The 22,069-nt window shown below is 44.5% G+C and overlaps 1 protein-coding gene across 1 annotated transcript in view; it reads right to left on the reverse strand.

Moving 5' to 3' along the window:
• Nucleotides 1-22,069, reverse strand: part of SRFBP1 (serum response factor binding protein 1) — a 116,303-nt gene that overhangs the window by 54,458 nt on the left and 39,776 nt on the right. Inside the window, exons 2-3 of the mRNA XM_083151596.1 lie at nt 20,623-20,711; nt 8,645-8,717 (exon numbers count right to left, since the gene is read on the reverse strand). Coding sequence (XP_083007722.1) covers nt 8,645-8,717; nt 20,623-20,711 — 162 coding nt within the window. The remainder of the gene's footprint in view (nt 1-8,644; nt 8,718-20,622; nt 20,712-22,069) is intronic.

Below are 22,069 nucleotides of genomic sequence, written 5' to 3' on the forward strand. Positions count from 1 at the left end.
GGCTATAACCCAGTGGTCAAAAATTGTCTTATGAGTAATCCAAAACAATAATACTATTCAATGTTTTGTTTTTCTCTATTTTACTTAATATAAAGTGTTTTCGACCTACTACTAGAATAGAGTAACTATTAAGGACCTATTCTCTGTACATATACATACAGTAGTAATCGCTAAAAAAGATCCTATAGTATCTCTCTGTACCTACAGTAGGTTTAGCGAAGAAATTAAGAAACAACTAAGTTTAAACTAGTTATGTCTTTTCTGCACATCTTAAGGGGCCTATACACAGGGCGAGACTGCTGAGGGATCTGAGCAGTGTAGATTGCTCAGCGGTGTGTGGTGAGCGATCAGTAAGGGCCAGTGGGGCAGATGTATGATGTGTCAATATGGGGGAGAAGGGTATCAGCGCACGTTATGTGCACTGATACCGCTTCTCTCCCATGTATGAAGCAGCTGGGATGCGGTAATGGACAGGGGCGCTATGCGCCCCTGTCCATATCGGCACTGCTATCAAAATGATAGCAGGCCGAATGTATGAACGGTCAGCATCGCTGACCGTTCCGCACGAAGCCGGGTTTGGCTTCGCCAGCATCAGGCTGGCGAAGCCCTATCTAAACAGCAGGGACAGCGCTGTCCCTGCTGTTAGGTCTGGGCTGCGCTGGGGATCTCGCATGAACAGCGAGATCCCGCGCATGCCCAGTGCGGCCGGCCGGGGGACAGGAGATAGCGCATCAGTATTAACTGATGCGCTATCTCCAGAAAGGGACATCGCCGAAGGGGGGAGTTAACGCTCCCCCGCTTCGGCAGACAAGATGTTAATACATCTTGTCGATGTCCCTTCCTGCTTTGCCTCGCTATTGAGGCGAAGCAGGAAGTATCATAGCGGCGCGATAAGCGCTGCTATGATACATCTGCCCCAGTGTTCTTCGAGAACACTGGCCCTGACCGGCGATTAAGTCGATTTATCCAGCATGCTGGATATTAATAGTTGGATTATAGTGCCTCGTATCACTATGGCCCCTACACATGGAGCAATGTAGGGGCATTTTCTAAGCAATCTAGTAAGATCACTTATAAAATGCCCTGAAATTGTCCTGTGTGTGGGCCCCATTACAGAATGCTTGCAGCAAGGGAAGATTAAGTATTACTCAATGTGATCCTCCTGCACTTGCTTTCATATAGCAAGATACACTAGGAGCAGAGATGATGGGAGTGAATGTTCAGCATGTGAGCTGCCTGTGTGAGTGTAGCACATAGGTGTAACTACATACAGGCAGTACAGCCTTTGGGGGGAGATTCTCTAAAACTCTCCGCGCCCCTTCGCCGCCCATCGCAATCATAATTATCGCATATGTTCTAACATATGCGATAATTATAGCAAAGGACAGCTCTTGCGTTAAGAGCTGTCCTTTGCGGTGAGTCGCCGGGTCCCAGCAGGTCCCGGCGGCTGCCCCCTCCCTCCCACACCCGGCGCTGCTGCTGCTGTGCCGGGCTCTCCTCCTCCCTGCACCCGGAAGAGGATCAGTGCAGGGAGGAGGTCACAAATCCAGGCAGCACAGCTCTGTGCTGCCCGGACACAGGTGAGGGGACGATGCGGGGCGGTGCGCGTTAGAAGCCCATTGGTTTCTATGGGGCATCGCCAGATTTTCCTGGCGATGCCCCCCGCCGCGGTAACCCGGCGGGGGATGCTTAGAGCATCCCGAAATGCGGTAAAAACCCAAAGTAGAAAGATATAGAGAGGATGGTGGCGCCAAGAGTTGCAGCCGTGTGTATATTTGTGGGGCACTAGCTCCCCTTGGGTACACGTTCAAAAGACAAAGATAAATATACACTTCGGCGCTACTCAGCAGAATTTTTAACAGTATGCCTTGACTTGCTGGATTCTATTCCTCCTGGTTTTCCTAGTTTATGCAACGTCTTAAGGGCACCTACTGACCTTAGGAAAGGTCCCTATGTGCCCGTAGAGGTTTCTTTTGTCCTTGCCAGGAAAATACTGGTACTCTCAGCGAACAGCAGAAGGTAAATAGATTACTGACCTTATACACAGGCCCTATGTTCATGTAAAGGTATCTTTGTCCTATTGTTCTCTCAACAAAAAATCGCATCAACTTCACTCAGCATGTAATCATTAGGAAACACACTCACCTCAAAGTGAGGCCCTATGTTCATGGAAAGGTATCTTTAGTATGTCCACGTCCAGTAATCCCTTTGCAATAAGGCTCAGATATCGCCGTAGCAAACAGAAGATAGTTTATTCCAGGACGTCTATGCTGTGGGTCCAGTCCTCTCACCAACGCGTTTCGGGCTCTAGGGTAAGCCCTTTTTCAAGGTGTCTTGAAAAAGGTGTCTTGAAAAAGGGCTTACCCTAGAGCCCGAAACGCGTTGGTGAGAGGACTGGACCCACAGCATAGACGTCCTGGAATAAACTATCTTCTGTTTGCTACGGCGATATCTGAGCCTTATTGCAAAGGGATTACTGGACGTGGACATACTAAAGATACCTTTCCATGAACATAGGGCCTCACTTTGAGGTGAGTGTGTTTCCTAATGATTACATGCTGAGTGAAGTTGATGCGATTTTTTGTTGAGAGAACAATAGGACAAAGATACCTTTACATGAACATAGGGCCTGTGTATAAGGTCAGTAATCTATTTACCTTCTGCTGTTCGCTAAGAGTACCAGTATTTTCCTGGCAAGGACAAAAGAAACCTCTACGGGCACATAGGGACCTTTCCTAAGGTCAGTAGGTGCCCTTAAGACGTTGCATAAACTAAGAAAACCAGGAGGAATAGAATCCAGCAAGTCAAGGCATACTGTTAAAAATTTTGCGGTAAAAACCCGTTATCTGGGTTTTTACCGCATTTCTACCTTGGAGAATCGCCCCCAATATTTATTCTAGCAGCCTGCATCCTCCAAAACCTGTATAGTTCCTCTTCCTCACTCTGCTGTAGTGCTTCTAGTACAGTATTGACTGTATTTCAGCACTGATTTGTAGACCAGACCTGTGCTAGAAGCACCACAGCAGAGATTGAAACCCCAGGCTGGAAAGTAATACAGCACAGGTTTTGGAAGATGCAGGGTGCTAGAATGAACACTACACTTTCATCCCTTAGGATTAGCTACGCATTGTAACCAGGTGAAAAAATGGCAAATCACAAATGCAAATTAATCTGTAGTTCTCATTCTACAGCTAAACGGTGACCCCCCAGCTGTTGTTAAACTACACATCCCAGCATGCCTTGCCATAGTGTTAGCATTCCCTAATAGCAAAACTGTGGCAAGGCATGATGGGATTTGTAGATTCACAACAGCTGGAGGGCCATAGTTTGGCCATACCTGCTCTAGGGGTATATTTACTAATATGCAGGTTTTTAGAAGTGAAACAGTTGTCCATAGCAACCAGTCAGATTCTAGCAACCAATCAGATTCTAGCTATTACCTTCTAGAGGTTTGCGATCACTGGGTAGACATGAGGTCGATCATGAGATGCAAATCATCATGGCATCAGCTGCACTTCATGGCAGATGGAATTTGCACTAAAGTGCTCATTGCCCCATAAGGTTGGGACCTTTTTTTGCGAATCTGGGACTACGAAGGGTGCAAATCCAGGTAATTCTATAATTTAAAGGCCACTGCGCACCCTTGGCAAATTAGAAGATTGACCCCAATGTCTAGGTCAACAGTCACAACGTTGAACAAAATAGTCAACAGTGACTAGGTCAACACCTTGAAATGGTCGACATACCCAAGGTTGACAATGACAAAAGGTCGACACAATATTATGGTCCACATGGATAACGTTGACATGAGTTTTTCATACTTTACTATCGAAGTGGACAGAGGGAGAATATAAGCAGGGGACATGGTACACGGTGTTGACAAGACACCAAAAACTATGAAAAACTCAAGTTGACCTTATTCATGTCAACTATGTTGACCATTATTGGTGAACCAAGTGACATTGTCTACCATTTATACTTTAAGCCTTCGGTACTTGTTTCCTAGCACGGCCACCCCGATTTGCATCAGGGTGGTCGTGTCGGAAAAATCGTGTTGGTCGCATCGCATGCGACCAAATCGCATGCGATGCGACCGACGCGATCGACCCGATTTTTACATTCAATCAAATGTGAATAGGGTCCCTGGGACCCTATTTTACATTGGATTCAATGTCAAATATTCCCCAGACCCCCAATTTTACCCCCTCAACGCAGCCACCCCACGATTGACGCCAACCCGAAGCGTGGCGAGCCCGCGAGGGGCGGCGGTGCACGTCCTCCAACCTTTTCATACCCCTACTATCCACGTCGGCGTGGAGTTGAGAATATAAAGTGTGGCGAGCGCAGCGAGCCCCACGAGGGGACGCGTATAACTTCACAGGTATACGTGTCCGCTCGCCACGCTTCGGGCTCGGTGGCTCGCTGCGCTCGCCACACTTTATATTCTCAACTCCACGCCGACGTGGATAGTAGGGGTATGAAAAGGTCGGAGGACGCGCGCCGCCGCTCGCCACGCTTCGGGTTGGCGTCAATCGTGGGGTGACGACGGGGCCATATACAATGTGAAATCGGTCATATTGGCCCATTTCACATTGTTTCCTATGTGAGATGGACTTAATCAAGTCCATCTCATCTTGTGCCATTATAATGGCACAAGACCAACGCGATGCTCCCGATTTCAATGTTAAAAAATATTTTAACATTGAAGCCTATGGCAAAATCGCGGGCATCGCGTCGGGGGCAATGTTAATGGCCGCGACCAATGCGATGCCCCCGATTTTGCCTTTGACGGTAAAATTGACCTGATTTCAAAGGAAATCGGGTCCATCGCGGGCATTGTGTACCTTAACTTTAAGGTACACGATGCCCGCGATTGTGGCCGTTCTAGGAAACAAGTACCAAGCCTTCTACAAGGTGCTAGATAAATGTTAAGTCAGATTGTTTGCAATGGGCAACATCTCCACATAAAAACCTGCACTCCAGTAAATATACCCATGGATATATGGTCTGCGTAGTTTTCCTTTTAACTTGGAGGTGGTGACTTTACAGCGATCAATTTTTTCTCTCCCACACCATAAGAAAAGGAAAAAATAGCCATGAATGAATCCTGTATTTTAACATCACATACATAAACTAACAATACAAATTTTGTTCAAAAGCCAAAATGTGCTGCAATTTCTCCTGCTGGAAGCCGGGAACAGAAGTGTATGTACAACATCGCTACCGATGGAACCCTGGATGCGGCAAGTGCATATACGCTTGCTGATGCCGTGGCTGACCGGGGGTAAGACATGTGAAATGCATGTAATGGGTGCACACCAATCAACGTACCGGATATATCTCTCCAATCAGTGGGATTGGGCAACAAGTCATCCAGTGTGTACCTACCTTAAGGTTCAATGGGACCACGACTTACTACAGATTAACATTTATGTTTCTGTGTAATTAGTGGTAGTACATAAACAATAATAATAATAAATACATAATCATTCATTTAACAAAGCTGATTTTGTTCCTTACACTTGAACAGGGATAGGCTTTCTAGGCTCTATTAACCATTAACTTATATATTTTGCCATGCACTACAGATTCAGCTTTTTCTACTTATACAAATATCTATAGGCAGTACGGATAATGTAATGTTAGCATAACTGCCTCATAGTACTGAGTTCATGGGTACAGTGCCAGCCATGACCTCCTTAAGCTTGCTTGGGTTTCCTCCAAGTACTGTACCCTGGTTTTCTCCCACTCCAAAAATATACTAATAGGTTCATTGGCTACCAAACAAAATAATTACACAGTGGGGTAGATGTATTAAACCTTAACAAGAAATAAATGCAAGGGTGATAAAGAGAGTCCAGCCAATCACCTGCTAACTGCCATGTTACAGGCTGTGTTTGAAAAAAAAAACCAGTAAGGAGCTGATTGGCTGGATGTTTCTCTCTCTTGATCACCCATGCATTTAGCTCTTGTTAAGGCTTAATACATCTGCCCCAGTGTGTGTGTGTGTATGTATACACACACGTTTCAGTCAGACAAGACAGTCCAAGACATTCTTGTTTGCCATCAAAGTCAAGGGGCAGTATTCAATGAGAAAAATTGTGCTTTTCAATGAGAAATGTGCTTTTCTCGCGTTGGATGGAGACTTTTGCTCTAAAAAAGCGAGCAACCCCATTCAACATGCACTTCTCGCCGTCTTTCTAAGTGATTTTCGCCGTGTCTCTACGTTTAGCAATTCTCCATCTTTTCATGGAGAAGTGGAATGTGAACTTTTAAAATAAAAGGTTTTTTGTTTTAATTTTGGTGTAAAAAAATCAGGAATTTTATTCTGTGAAAGGGCACGCTATTTTTAGTCATGTGCTTATAGCACATGAATATATATTTAATAAAAAAAAATATATATATATATATATTTTTTTTTTACACAGAGCAGCCCGCTCATTAGATATTCATATATTCACTGCACCCGATCATTACATATGCACGATCAGGTGCAGTGAATACACGGTCCCCTGTTGGCTCTCCCGAGGGGCAGCCTGTGCTGCCTGGCTCCCGGGGAGCCCACCTCCCCCCCACATACGTTCTGGGGCAGGCAGGAAGATTTCCATCTCCCTGCCTGCCACCGTCCTCAGGCTCCCTGCAGCGTCACCTCATACGCTGGATTGGCTGAGACTCGCTGCGAGGGGCGGCGAGTCTCAGTCACATTGAATAGTGTATAAAGTGCCGTGACGGAGAATCTCCGCAAAAACACGGCGAGTGCTTGGCGAGCGAAAAAAAACGCTCGCCATGCACGGAGAATATTGTCATTGAATACTGCCCTATGGGTCTATCTTTGAAAGGTGTAATGGCAGATTGAAACATTTTCAAGACTTCATAAATTGCTTAGAACATTCTTACAGCAGAACGGAGAAGAAATTCACCTCTAGCAAATCACATCTATCTATATATAAACTACTACTCACCTCCATATGGATAACGGCATTTAAAAAGGCAGAGATTGGAGGTAGGAGCAGACTGGGGAGGAGTGAAGAGTTTGTGGGCTAAAAATGGTCACAGCTGAAAGTAAAAGTACCTCACAGAAGCCGTCATTTTGATTAGCTTTTAACTAGATTCATTAAATTGTAAAATGCAGTTTACAAACTTGTCAGTTGTCACTAACACAAGCCGAGGAAAAGGGTACTGAAAGTGTGACAGACGATTTAATAATCATGGGTTGCTAATACACAACACAAATCAGTTTAAGAAAATAATGCGGACTCTTGCTTCATTAGGGGGGAAGCCTAAGAAAGGACATGTGGTTCTTATCTTCAGACACAAACGTTATATAGCCTTCAGTGCACTTCCATTCCAAATGCTACATATTTTCCCAAGTTCTGGGCAATAAACTGGATAATGACAACATCTTTTAGAAATGCATAAAGAACTGGCCTTAGACAGAGCATGATGTCAACATCAAGCTCCACAATCCACAAGTCTAGTAACACAGGAACGGTCCGCCTTTTCCTAAGAACTTACAGCAAATACTCCACTCATTCTTAAACAAATGTACATTTAGCTTGGCAGGCGTATGTGCCAAACATGTCAGATCACACAAGAAATCTAACAAAAACATGGAAAATTACTGGATTTAAAAAGTGCCAGTACTCCAGATGATTGGCAACTGTAGCCAGAGTGAATTATAAGTAGTGTATGACTGAATGCTGAATAAACAGAAATTATAATAAATACTGTATACACACACAAACAATACCAGTATCTCTCCTCTACCAACTTTAAAGTGGGCATAACAGGTAACGTTCTATGGGTATCCGCCAGAATCGTGATCTGTCACTCCGCAGAACATGTTTCCACCAATCCACGGTAGGTTCGGTGTGCTTTACACCTCTCTATCCGACGCATGGCATTGGACTTGGTGATGTGAGGCATGCATGCAGCTGCTCGGGTACATAAACCCATATCATTAAGCTCCCGGTACAGCTTTGATGTATACATTTATGCTAGTGGAATTTCTGAACTCTTCAGCTAGGCAATCAGCACAGTGTTGGCGAATGTTACACACCTTAGCGTTTCTTGACCCCTCTGTTGCCTTCTGCTTTATGGCGGATTTGCCATCGTTCCTAAATGCTTCCACTTCCTAATAATGTTACTAATGGGGCCTACACGATTTCAGGGCATTTTCTAAGTGATCTAACTAGATCACATAGCAATATCAATGTGTGGCGTTATCGCCCAGCGATTAATATCCAGCATGCTGAATAAATCGACTTAATCGCTGGTAAGGGCCAGTGTTCTCACTGAAGATTGCTCAGTACACAGGTCTACATTGCTCAGCAGTCTTGCCCCATGTGTAGGCCACCATACTGTTAACTGCAGAATATACAGCAGTGATGAAATTTCACGAACCATTTTATTGTAAAGGTGTCATCTCATTCCAGTACCAAGCCTGGAGTCACTGAGCCCTGCAGAATGACCCATTTTGTATCACAAATGTTTGCAAAAAGAGACTGCCTGGCTAGGTGCTTTCTTTTATAAACCCTGGCAATGAGTCCGATTGCAACGTCTGGATTCACTAAGTGTGGCTAAATATTTATTTTTTCCAAATAGTGTAAAACATATATAATTTTGAATACTTTTATTTTTCTACCTTAATAGTGTGAATTTCTTCAAGAAGTCGCTGTGCCCGTCTCTGATTCTTCAGCTTAAGTTCTTCTGTCCCCCTGATAGAACAGAAACACAAATCAATATAGAAAAGAAAAAAATACAAGATAATGACATCATTTATAAGGACAAAAGACAAATGAATAAAACAATAAAAAGAAGTGATACAGACTAATAGATTTACATCATATGTTCATAAAATGTGCTTGGCAATAAAACTGTAGCACTAACAAAAACACGTGTGAGTTGTAGCTGATGTGCAATTGTTGCGGTGTTGGCACTCGGGCTGTTTCTATCTGCCATTACAGAATGGATGCTATTGGGAAGGATATATTCCTGACAAGCTTTTTGTGACTTGTGTTGGCATAATACATTGATGGCTCTGTGTTCTCACCTAAATCACGGATGAACAAATGTCAGGTCAGTAGCAGAGGAGAATAAACAGGCCCTTTTTCTTCAGTAGAAAACATGCACTATGCCTCAATACTCCATGTTGCTAAGCTCTTTAAACTCCATTTTTGTGTTTGCAGCTATTGCTAGTAGGTCAAAAGCCCTTATTATTAGTAGGCCCCCTAACTACTTAACTGAATACTATTTTTTTTTTGTAATATTTCAATAGTTTTGTGGAAAATGATACACAAGTGCATTATACCTTCCCATTGTCTATAAAGGCCCATACACACTAGAAGATATGACAGACGAAAGATATTGGTAAACAATTTCCCTTGAGCTGAGCATGAGAGATATTGTGCATACACATAGAAAGATTTGAGACACAAAAGACATTGGCACCAATCTTCTGAGAAACTTCAGTTACTGTATCATTTTAATAATGGGCAGGTAATAAAACCTGGAACTTTAAATAAAGGGCTGGCTTTACAGGGAAGCTGTACTGCCCATATCCTATGTATTATGTGCATTGCTTTAATGTCGGTAACTGTTAAAAGTGTTAATTTGTGTTAATTTGTGGCAACTTTGCTGTAATTGTGTACTTATTATTGATTTTCAACATTGCCAAATACAACTCATCCCCCCAAAAAAATTATGTACGACTTTCTGGAGCTGTTTTGACTAAAGCTGGGTACACATATGTACAATCGTCGGGCCGTTCTTCCGATCTGCGGACGAACGGCCGTTCGATTGTATATATGTGTACGCTGTCCCGATCCCTTCGTTGCGATCGATAAACGGCCAAAAACGCTCTTGGCCGTCCACGGTCGGTCGGTCGCAGGTTCTTTGCTGCTTAATATTCTTCCGACAGGACGGCTCCATATCGAAAGAAAAGTGACATGTGTACGCACGTTCGATCGATATGCAGCCCGTTCCTGCGATCATTCCTCCCAAAAGCAGCACGCCCATGTGGGTGTTGACTAGCTGCGTCATCCCTCCATCAGCGCAGCATGTAATCAACAGGAAGTCTTCTCCCCCGTACTTTCCGCGCCATGCTGTTAAAGAATATTCGTTGTGTGTGCATTCCTTTTTAAATAAATAATCGTTGTGTGTGCATTCCTGACAGATATAGTTATAGAAGATAGATAGATAGATAGATATGTGATGTTCATTGTTCTGCATAAACACTTAACATTTATTAAGAAATACTGACAAAAAATACTGTGAACACTTTGTTTATTTGGGTGGTCGGACCTGAACAGAGTATCACATACAGGTGCTTGCGTGAAGGTGTAGCAGGAACGCCCACCCACCCAAAAAACATAAAAACACATTTGAAGATGGTGGTGTATGTAGTGGAAAGCGGTCCCACGGCAGCAACGCATCACATGGGAACATCCCGGCCTGCTCACATGTGATGCATTGCTGCCGTGGGACTGCTTGCCATGACATAAGTGCCACGTGTGAAGGTGTAGCAGGAAAGCCCACCCACCCAAAAAACATAAAAACACATTTGAACATGGTGGTGTATGTAGTGGAAAGCGGTCCCACGGCAGCAACGCATCACATGGGAACATCCCGGCCTGCTCACATGTGATGCATTCCTGCCGTGGGACTGCTTGCCATGACATAAGTGCCACGTGTGAAGGTGTAGCAGGAAAGCCCACCCACCCAAAAAACATAAAAACACATTTGAACATGGTGGTGTATGTAGTGGAAAGCGGTCCCACGGCAGCAACGCATCACATGGGAACATCCCGGCCTGCTCACATGTGATGCATTGCTGCCGTGGGACTGCTTGCCATGACATAAGTGCCACGTGTGAAGGTGTAGCAGGAAAGCCCACCCACCCAAAAAACATAAAAACACATTTGAACATGGTGGTGTATGTAGTGGAAAGCGGTCCCACGGCAGCAACGCATCACATGGGAACATCCCGGCCTGCTCACATGTGATGCATTGCTGCCGTGGGACTGCTTGCCATGACATAAGTGCCACGTGTGAAGGTGTAGCAGGAAAGCCCACCCACCCAAAAAACATAAAAACACATTTAAACATGGTGGTGTATGTAGTGGAAAGCGGTCTCACGGCAGCAACGCATCACATGGGAACATCCCGGCCTGCTCACATGTGATGCATTGCTGCCGTGGGACTGCTTGCCATGACATGCACCATTTTAAGGTGCATGCTGCTGGCCTCCAAATAAACAAGAAGGAGAAAAAAGTAAAATAAAGTACACAAACTATTTTTTGACTTTATAATGCAAACCGTTATAAATTTTTTCATATAAAGAGTGTACTACTGCTACGCCTTTTTGGATTTTCGTAATTTTTTGGGCTACGGTATGGACTTTTCCGCTTAGTTCTTGTAGACATTTATGGACTTGTGTCATGTTTTCTTGCATTGTGCTTTCGTCGCTGGACGTGTCAGGTGATGGTGTGTTCTTCTCCCCCTCTGCACTGACATCTGAAATCTCGATGATATCTATAATAAGTACAGATAAAGAAATGTTTACCTTTCCACAAATGATACGTCACTATCCCATAAAGATGATTTGCTGTATACACTCACCATCTACACTGCTGGTGATCGCAATCACTTGGTGGCCCTCTGTGGTCCCTTCCATCGGCTGCGCAGCCTGGATATCATCTATAGTGACAAGGTAAAGTGACATATTACTACCCCTTGTTTTGTGTATAAAACATGTGTTGTTGTGTTGGTGTGCTGGTACAAAACCTTACCTGTTGTACTCTCCTCCTTTATTTTCAGGTTGGAGGCCCTGTCTCTGCCTTCCTCATGTCTTCTCCTGGATTGGATTTCCTCTGAGTAAAAACAAGCAACATGTCAGCAAAACACACAAAATGTAATGGATCAAGACAGTATATTAATAATGCCACCTTGGGCATTGTACTCACTTCTTTTAATAATTCCACGAATTTTCTTGAGCTTGGCCTGCTCCTTGTGCTTCAGGTCCGACCACCGTTTTTGTAGCTGGTATTTGGACCTTCTTTTCCCAAACTTCTCCTTTATCTCCTTGCATACACGCTGCATAATAATTTCTTTTCTATAATTTGTCTTGGGGTATGTTTTTCGCGAACAATCGTAGTCCCTTCTATCCAGCATTTTGACCATCAGTTCCACCTCTGCAGATGACATGGCGGAGGCGCGCGTCACTTTTTTCTCCTTGTTGTCCTGTCTCTCAGCGATTTCTTTATCTGTTATCAGTGCTGAATTTGAAATCAAAGGTTCTGTACTGGTCTCCCCCATATGCGGTGGCGCCAGACCCTCCGACATGGCTCCTCGATGTCCCGTGTCTGTGTGACGCGAAGCATGTGAGTGGGGCGGAGATTCCTGCGCTCATCCAATCACTGTGTTTCAAGCCACGTTCAGCACGAAAGAATATTCCGTCGTTGCTGTTCGAGTGATCGGAGCTGCGCTGCGAATTTTCCGGACTGTTTATCGACATTTCTTTCGGTGAGTATTAAAACAAAATGTGTAGTTTTCTATGACAGGGACTTCAATCTGTGGGCCATGGGTATGCTGGGGCTTGTAGTGACCGTGTATCCTATGTCCCACAGAGTTTCAAATCCTGTACTATAGCTACAGTATATCTAGTGGCCCACAGACTGAACACCTGTACATTAAATGGTTTATGGTGTGCTTTGTGTATCAAGAAAATAATATGCCTTTTTATTTTATTTTTTGGAACAGAAATTCAACCATGGCAGAAAAAAATGTCGAATTTATGAAGGACTTCATTGAGGCCTACAGGGATCAGAATTGTCTCTGGAACACCAAATCCAGAGACCATTCCAATCGGCAGAAGAGGCTATCTGCTCTGGAGGAGCTGGTGAGGGTGAGCCAGACATACTACCCCACAGCAAATGTAGAGTGGGTCCGGACTCGGATTGCTAATATGAGGACCGTCTTTAAAAAAGAACTAAATAAGGTGGAGTCCTCAAAGCGGTCTGGGGCAGGGGCAGACCAAGTCTATGTGCCCAGGCTGTGGTACTACGACCTGCTGGCCTTCACGGTGGACCAGGAGCTGCCCAGGGAATCGGTCAGCAACACTGCAAGGGACCAGCCTGCCCCCTCCACCTCCTCGTGCAACCAAGAGGTTTCTGATGACACCATTTGCGGCACAGTAAGTAGACGGATTTTATTTTAAATATTTTTTTTTAAACAAGATAAATATAACAACAAGTACAGTATAAAAATTGTGAAAATGTATAACCAAAAGGGGGGGTATCGCCCCCTGCAACTGACCTCTCTGTTGGGCACAACAGAGAGGTCAGTTGCAGGGGGCAATACCCCCCTTTTGGTTATACATCGTCAATTTGACCTTCTCTGTGGCCCTAATTCTGGTTCTTCTCAGTGGTGGAGGTATACTCTTATCCGCCTGAGAACACAGTGATCAATATTCAGACATCGCAAGTGCATTGACCACATTTTTTGTATTTGGAACTTTTGGTTGGGATTGGTAATCCCTGGTATCTACACTGTTGTAGTCTTTCTGGCGCGGATTATTGTAATATTTTTTTGTGGTGTAAAATTAACGAAATAATATCATTCTGCCAATCCACAGCGCCAACACCAATAAAATACTGCATGTATTCATCCCTGGTTAATTTAGCACGCATAGATGCATTTCTGGTATTTAAATTAGTATTTGGTATGTCTGGTATCTAAATAATTAGTTTCCAGAGATGCCAGTCATAACGCCTCTTCAACTAGCTCACTTTCATCCATGGCAGCAACATGGTGGTGTGTGGGCTGCGTTCTTCTGCGTAGATATAAAAATATATGGAAGTCTTAAAAATCGATAGTGATACATCATTGTCATCTTGTTTTGTTACAGCCATCGCTATTTGCCGAGGAGGAATCTTCGGCATCGCTGGAGGTGGCATCACAGCTGCCTTCACCGGCCCTCTGCTCCACCCCCACACCAACCGCCACGACCAGCGCTGAACCGCAAACAAGCGCTCAACCTCCAGCAGAAGCGCCATCAAGAAGAGGGCGCAAAAGGCCGAGGCAGACTCCAGATGCTGCGGACGTGGCAACCACCAAGATCCTGGAGTCTGCCAACAGATTGATGACCATGGAGGAGGATGATGCGGACCGGGTGGGGAGTGTATTGGCTGACAATTTAAGAAAGTTAGACCCGGCTACAAGGGTGGAGGTAGAGCGCATATTTTATGAAACGCTGTACCGGGCCCGTGTGGGGACTCTGTCCCGGCACACACGGCTCACCGATGAGACCCCTCTGCCTAGGGTTGAATTTCAACCCATCAGCCCTGCCCCTATACCCCAACAAGCGGTATTTCACCCGGTGCAATATCCGCAGTACCAACATTTCCAGCCACCAACTGGGCAAAGGCAGCACCAACCGGTAACGTTGGCTAATACACTCCCACCAGGTCCACCTGGTGGCACCTTCCAGAGTTTAGTGGAAAGTCCATCTCCCTCCCAACCACCGATGGATACAGGGGATTATGGGGTGGGACAAGTTTACCACCAGATGTAAATATTTTATATAGTTTATTTAATTGCATTATTGTTTTAATAATATAGTTTAAATATTTTTATGTTTAAGTATTTCTTTATTATTTATTTCCTTGTTATTTATGTTATATTTGTTATAAGTTTATGTTATATTTGTTATAAGTTTATAAGTTAATAATTTATATAAAAATTAAAAATTCTCTAATCTAGTTGGTGTCCGTGTGAAAATATCATTTACCATGCAGGTTGACTATAGGGCAAAGATATACATATGGGGTACATGCATGTTGTTTCAATATTTACCTTCATGTATTGCTCCTGGAGACTGTACAAAAGTACCAGGAGAAATTGGCATAGAAATAGGTGTGGTGGAGCAACTACTTGCTAGTACATAAACACCAGTACTGGGTACAGTCTGCACTCCAGGTGTCGTGGCATTGTGCCCTCCAGGAATGCCTGGCACCTGAGTACTACCACTCACTTGCCGTGATTCGGCCTCCACCTCCCCCTCCTTGCTGCAAGAAGACGCAGAGGACAACTTGTGCAGAACTGTGAGTATACAAATTTTATTGGCAAAATATTGATTAGTACACACCAAAAAACAATATATTTACAATGACAAAAACGTATATTTTCAAGCAATCATGTCATTCTGCCACTCCACAGCCCCAACACCATTGAAATAATTCAAGTACTCGTCTCTTGACAACTTTGCTTGCGTTGATGCATTTCTGGTGTTTAAATTATTTGCCAAAGCTGTCAGACCAATAGGCTCGTCAACAACTTGGCTGTCGTCCACTGTAGCCCCCAGTTGTTGTGTGTGCACCGCTTTTCTGCGCATGTAGTTGTGCAGCACACAACAGGCCAGCACCACTTTGTCAATCTTATCTAGGCGCAGATTGATGGCACTGTGAAAAATTCTGAATTTATTACTCAGAATCCCAAACGCATTTTCAACCACTCGCCTGGCACGTGACAGGCGATAGTTAAAAATGCGCCGTTCCCTGTTCAGTGCCCTTTGTGGGTAGGGTTTAAGGACATTAGGGTGCAATGCAAAGGCCTCATCCGCCACAAAAACAAAGTTCAAACCGTGCTCATTTTCAGTCCGCTCTGGCAGATTCAGTTCATTTTTTTTCAGTTTGTCATGGAAAAATGTATTCTCCAGGGCTCCTCCATCTGAAACTCTACCATTTTTCCCAATGTCCACAAATACAAACTCGTATCGAGCATTAGCGATGGCCATTAGAACAATGCTGAAGAACCCCTTATAGTTATAATAAAAAGAGCCACTCTTTGCAGGGGGCATGATTCTGACGTGTTTGCCATCGATAGCTCCACCACAATTAGGGAAATTCCAAAGATCACGGAAATCACGTGCAATATTGTGCCACTCCTCCTTGGTCGATGGAAACTGCAATATAAAAGTATATGCGTATTAATAATCTGTTGGGTTGATTTTAGACCCATCAGCCCTCCCCCATTGCAGCCTCAAAGCTATTACCCGCCTTATCAAAATGACCCCCCACCCACTGGTGTAAAAGATTAAATTAACAGGCATTGTAAAGATATACATATAGGGTACAGGTATGTGCACAGCTATACATATGGGGGACATGTATGTAATTTCCATATTTACCTTCATGTATTTGTCCTGTAGAACTTGGACGATGGCATCACAGGTGTCTGGTATTATCAACCCCAGCGCTTGAGATGATATTGCGGTGGTGAATCTCAGGTCGGCAAGGGTCCTGCCTGTTGCCAGGTAACGCAGCGTTGCCACCAGTCTCTGCTCTGCAGAAATAGGCCTCCTGAAATAGGTGTCCTCTCTCTCTATTAAAGGGGTAACCAGTGTCAGCAGCTCCATGAAGGTAGCGTCATCCATACGGAGATAATTCCTGAAATCATCAGGATTGTTCTCCCGTATCTCCTGTAGCAATGGCATGTGGGAGAAGGTGTCTCTCCTCAGAAGCCAGTCTCTGGTCCAGCAGCTCCGATTCTTGGTCCTTTTTCTTTTTTTAATAGCCTGCAATCTAATGGCCATAGCAGCCAAAATGCACGCACGAGCCTTCCTTCTCCTCAAGCTCATAATTAAAAAGGCCCAAATGCACCGATAGACGAACGAACGTACGTATATCCTGTACAGCTAGCAATGGATCTGAATAGTCACGGCTCTATTCACTGTACTACACGAACGATTCTTTGTTCCGTGATCACGCCTCGTTTTGGTATGCTCTTTTAATCCAGCCCATTATGATAATGTTGTGTACATTTTTATCGTGTGAATAGCCAGAACGGGAGAGTGTGTACGGTGGTACAATCTTTTTCTTGCGATTGTTTGGACGGGAGTACATCGGACGTCGCAAGTAAAATTGTACATATGTGTACGCGCAGATCGGTCGTATGTTTCGGACGGCCGAACGTGAATTCGGTCGATCGAACGGTCGCAAGAAAAATGAAATTGTACATATGTGTACCCAGCTAACTCAACTCCCATTGATCTTAAAAAGTCGGACGCCTCCTGGTCTAAAAATCCAGAGAGAAGTTATATCCGATTTGCATTCAGAGTGTTAAAGACACGCCCCATTACCATGGCAGTGTTCTGACAAAAAAGGTAAATTTGCACAACTTTTTCCTAGCCGCTAAATTAATCTCCCATTACATCCTGGCCCATAACAGAGCCTAAGGTGACGTATAATCACAATAGACTTTACTTCATATTTTATGTACGATTTTTCAACAAAAACATTATGGCCTAGGATTCCGTGAAAAAAAAAAATAATACCGATACTCTAGGGACCATGACTCAAAGTTTGAGAAGCGCGGCTTCAGTCCCTTCTGGATTTCACAATATAAACAATCCTATCATGTTATTAACACCATATTTTTAATCATGATTTTTTTTGCCATATGGCATGTGTCTATAACAGTATTTAAAGTACTAATATATATCAACTGCAACATAATATATACATAATTTTCCCCCCATTTTCATTTCAGTTTCCATGATTTCATCTAGCATTTGTCTACATATTTGGGGTCTGATTCAGAGCCCCATGCAGTATCGCAGTGATGTTTTACAGCCATGGCTGCGAGCAGATTTCTGAAACCCCTATGGCGCATTTGTTACCCAGAGTGTATGTACAAAGGTGCAGTTGTGAGCAGTACAGACTGTAAAAGAAACATGTGGCAGAAAAGTGATGGCCGTTTCTGGATGGTGACTAGTAGTGCAAAGGAAAATGGTCTGTTCAGTAAGCGTGTGTGGGCGTGTCAGTGCAAGTGGCATCATTCCCAGAAGCACAACCGTAGGAGCCCATATTGAGAAGGAAAATCTGTACCTGTCACACTGATAGAGCAAGTTTCGATGGCGTGGACTGATGATGCACCAATTGGTATTACAGCATGCACAGTGTTATGCTAAGCTATTCCAGCCAGGCGCTGCACACTTCCCGCTCTTAAAACATAATACACACTGCCTTTATAGAGGTGCTCCGCTCATCACGGTTTATCACTTGCTGCCATCTATTCAGAGTGGTGCGAGAACTTTGGGGCAGACAAGCATCACTGTAAGTGCTGGCTACGCCCCCAAGAGTGATGAACAAGGGTTGTCTCACAAGGCCACACCTAACCCTTTTAACACACACAAATAGCCTTTTACACCGAAAGGCACCCAGACTGCTGTTCACCGTAAAGTGTACACTAATGAACAGAGATGCTAAAAGTCTCAATCACTGAAGTAGGCAAGGGAACAAGTTTGTAGTGGCATTTGCTTAAATGTGCAGATGACCAACCGTCAATAGACAGCACTGCACACATTCAACTCAGTGTCCCTGGTGCTTTGTGCATGAAGAAACCTCCATGCACATCTTCTGGGACTGCAACTATGCACAGTTGTTTTTGGATGCCCTTGAGACTGAGTTTAAAGACTCTGTGCCCAGGAGCTGTCTTTCATACCTTTCGGTACTGTATATACTATTCCCGGGCACCCACACGTGTGGGGCGACCCAGGAAGCCTGACGCCTTATAAACAGTGTTAAGGACGCTTTGTGGTTTGCCAGAAATCGTCTCATATTGCGGAGGGAGAGAATGTCCATTCAGGACTGCCGCAGGCTGGTTCACAGCCTGCTCAGAGACTATTCCGTTCGGGATAGCCCTGAGGAAGAAGAGGACTAAACCCCTTTTCTTCTGGTCCTTTCCCCTTGTTTGGACTGTTTTATAAGACTTTGGGACCGTGGCCCCTTCCCCCTCACTTCACAATGTCTGTAGTTTTGTTGATGTCTTCTATTTATTGCCCTCCCCTTATATGTGTCTGTCTGGTCAATAAAACTTCGGGCATGTGATTCCCCCCTCCCTCACCCCCCTACCCTCCACACCCATAGTCTTGTATACTGTTGTGTAAATGTTACCATTAGAATGCATAGTGCATAGTATAGTCTATAGTGTGAGTTTATCTTGTACTGTATTTTATAATATGTACTATACTATTTGCATGTGTACTGTGTTTTGGCTGTGCTGCGGCACGGTATATGTGTGATATTTGTTATCGTCTGTTTTTTGCATTCTTTATGTACAATAAAGACCTGCTTTTTCAATCAAAAAAATTCAACTCAGGATCAGTTCCCTAATTTTTTTTATGGACATTAGTGATTTTTATAAACCACTTAATTGTCTCCGTTAATCACTTCCTCCCATTTTCCCCAGCTGCACTTCAACTAAGCTCTGTCTTAATCAGATGCACTAATAAACTTGGGCTTTTGTGAGGAGGCATGTATATTCAAAACTGCCCATAAGAGGGTACAGAGATGGCACTAATTTAGGGGCCACCTCTCCAACTGGCACCTATATAAAGTGCAGCCCATGCAGTTCATACTGTACTGAAGAACCACCCAGTGTGGGGATCTCACACAGTGGTAGACAGAGAAGGTGGCTCTGAGTACTGGGATTGGTGATTGCTTTGCATTATGACCCAAAACATCATAACCATCTGCTGGACTATTTACTGTAAATCACAATTTACACATCTATGTTCTCGTTTGTTTGGAAGTTCTGCCACCCAGTGATATGATAATGATCTAATTTTTCCTTTTGCTCCATGTATGGACACCTGTTATATCTATTCCAATGTCAAATTATCCATTACTGAAACTAACCTATGGGTCAATCTATTTGGAGTGGTCCAGCCCTGGTTGCGTGAACATACACAATAATCCGATACCCCTTGCACATCACTAACCCAGGTTAGCAATCCCAGGACTGACCGGGTTCGACCCTTACACACTAAGGGGGGTATTCAATCTTGGGTCATGACGATCAAGCTGGCCCGAGAAAAAGCAGGCGGGATTCAATGTCACGCCTGCAGCAGGACGAGAAGGGGGCGTGGACGTGAGCTGCGGCCAGGAAGAGGCGAGCTGCGGCCGGGAGCGCGTCACTTCCTGGCCGTTCTCGGCAGAACAAGGCCGACTGCTTGTGAAGTCGGGCTCATTCTCCCGAGATCCCCTGTTCAATGCTGTAGGGGAAGACAGCATTGAATAGGGCTCCGCAGCCATCTCCCCTGTCGGGAGATGGCTGCTGGAGATTGAATACCCCCCTTAACCAGGTTGCCCATTATACAGAGGGCAACCCAGGTTTAACCCTTCTTATAAACGAGGTTGAATTGCCTGATTCATTAACCCGGGTTATAAGCTGTAGTGCATTCATTCTGCACCTCGACGCGGGTGCATATGTCACCAACTCGAAATGTTTCTTCAGTCTGCAAGTATCATGAAAATAAATAATAAATAATATTAATAAATAATAAATTAAATAAAATCCAAAATCTTTTTTGGCAGTTTTGAAGTGAACACTTAAAAATCCGTAAGAAGCATGTGACCAAAGGTTTCAGAGGACTGCGAGGATTCCCCCAAAAAGCGAGGCTTGCGGCTAATGCAGGGAGCGCTCGCTGTTTTAGCAGAAAGAAGAAATGACTGTTCTGCAGTCTCTCTCTACCATCGAGATCTAGGCCTAGTTTAATCTCCTAAAGCTATGCATTCAAACAACAGATCTGAATATAATCCATAAACAAAAAGTATTACTAACTTTTTCAACTTAAGTTTGGCAATGTGTCGGGTAAGCTTGCGAATCGTTAGAACTTTCACCCTCTTCACATCTTTCCGCATCTTCACTACCTGTAGAAGCAAAAATAGCCAATAAGCAAAACTGTAACACTGTTTTAAGTACATAGCTATAGCAGAGTACACATTACAGCCCACACACACTGGGCAATTTTAAGATAAAAGCAGATGCGTCTCACGGTTTGAGCTGCTTTCAGCTCAAAAGCCGCTCAGTATGTGTGGGCAAGTGATGAACGGTGAGCAGTACTATCGCCTGCGGCCACTGTTCCTCTGCTGGAATTACCAGCAAACTGAACAGATTTCCATAGCGTCCTGCACCTTTATGCAATGAACGTTAATTTTTGGCCAGATGCCCAGATCATCATTTGTTTCTGCAACCCATAAGCAATGATTGGCATGCAGAATCTTCAATATGCCCAAATGATCGAATCATCGGTCTACGGCTGTGATATCAGTCAGTCAGTGTATGCCAAGCATACAGCTGCCAACTTATACCCCCTTTCACATCGCACCTAATAACCGGGTACAAGGTTTCTTGCCGGTTCGACACAGTATTTACTGCGATGTGAAAGGGGTTACCGGTTACAGCTAACCGGTAGCAACACGGCAATCCGAACCAGGTAAAACAGCAGGGTTCTTACCAGTTCGTTGCCATGTTGCTATGCAGTTTGAACGGGTCGAGCAACCCGTTTCCTGTTCGCACTATGGAGGAGTCAGCGATCGGAGCAATGCCAGCTCTAAGTACTGCCTCCTCCCCCGATGATGCACCGTTGCCCCCACATGATGTCAGCGTGCCGGCAATATTGCCATTTCACAGAGCCGATCTGAACAGAGCGCACATGCGGGGTCGCACCGGAACCGGACCGTTTCAAAGTCCTGGTGTGACCCTGCATTTGCGATCTGAAAGCGGTATTAAGGAGTTCAAATTTTTGTTGCTTACATTTACCCGATGGTTTGTCAAATGCTATGTGATTGCGGGTGTGGTATGGGACTCCGACAGTCGGGATCCCGACAGTCATTATCCCGACGTTGGGATCCCGACTGCCCGGAGTCAGACAGCATGGCGAGTGCAAAAAAGCCCCTTGCGGGCTCGCTGCGCTCGCCACGCTGCGGGCACGGTGGCTCGCTACGCGAGCCACCTATTCTATTCTCCCTCTATGGGGGTCGTGGACCCCCACGAGGGAAAATAGCGGGTGGCCGTCGGTCACCCGGCTGCCGGCATTTTGACAGTCGGGATGCCAACGTCGGGTAAATGACTGTCGGGATCCCGACTGTCGGGAACCCATCCGGCACCCGTGATTGCACCAGTTTTAAAGTTCAATAATATGTGTATTGTATATGTTTTTTTTACTGATTTACACACATTTTTTTAGCCATACTTTTGTATACCTTCATATTAGGTCAGTTGTTTC

This window comes from Crinia signifera, chromosome 1 (assembly GCF_055691185.1).
Source record: "Crinia signifera chromosome 1, ASM5569118v1, whole genome shotgun sequence".
In the NCBI taxonomy this organism is placed as follows: Eukaryota; Metazoa; Chordata; class Amphibia; order Anura; family Myobatrachidae; genus Crinia; species Crinia signifera.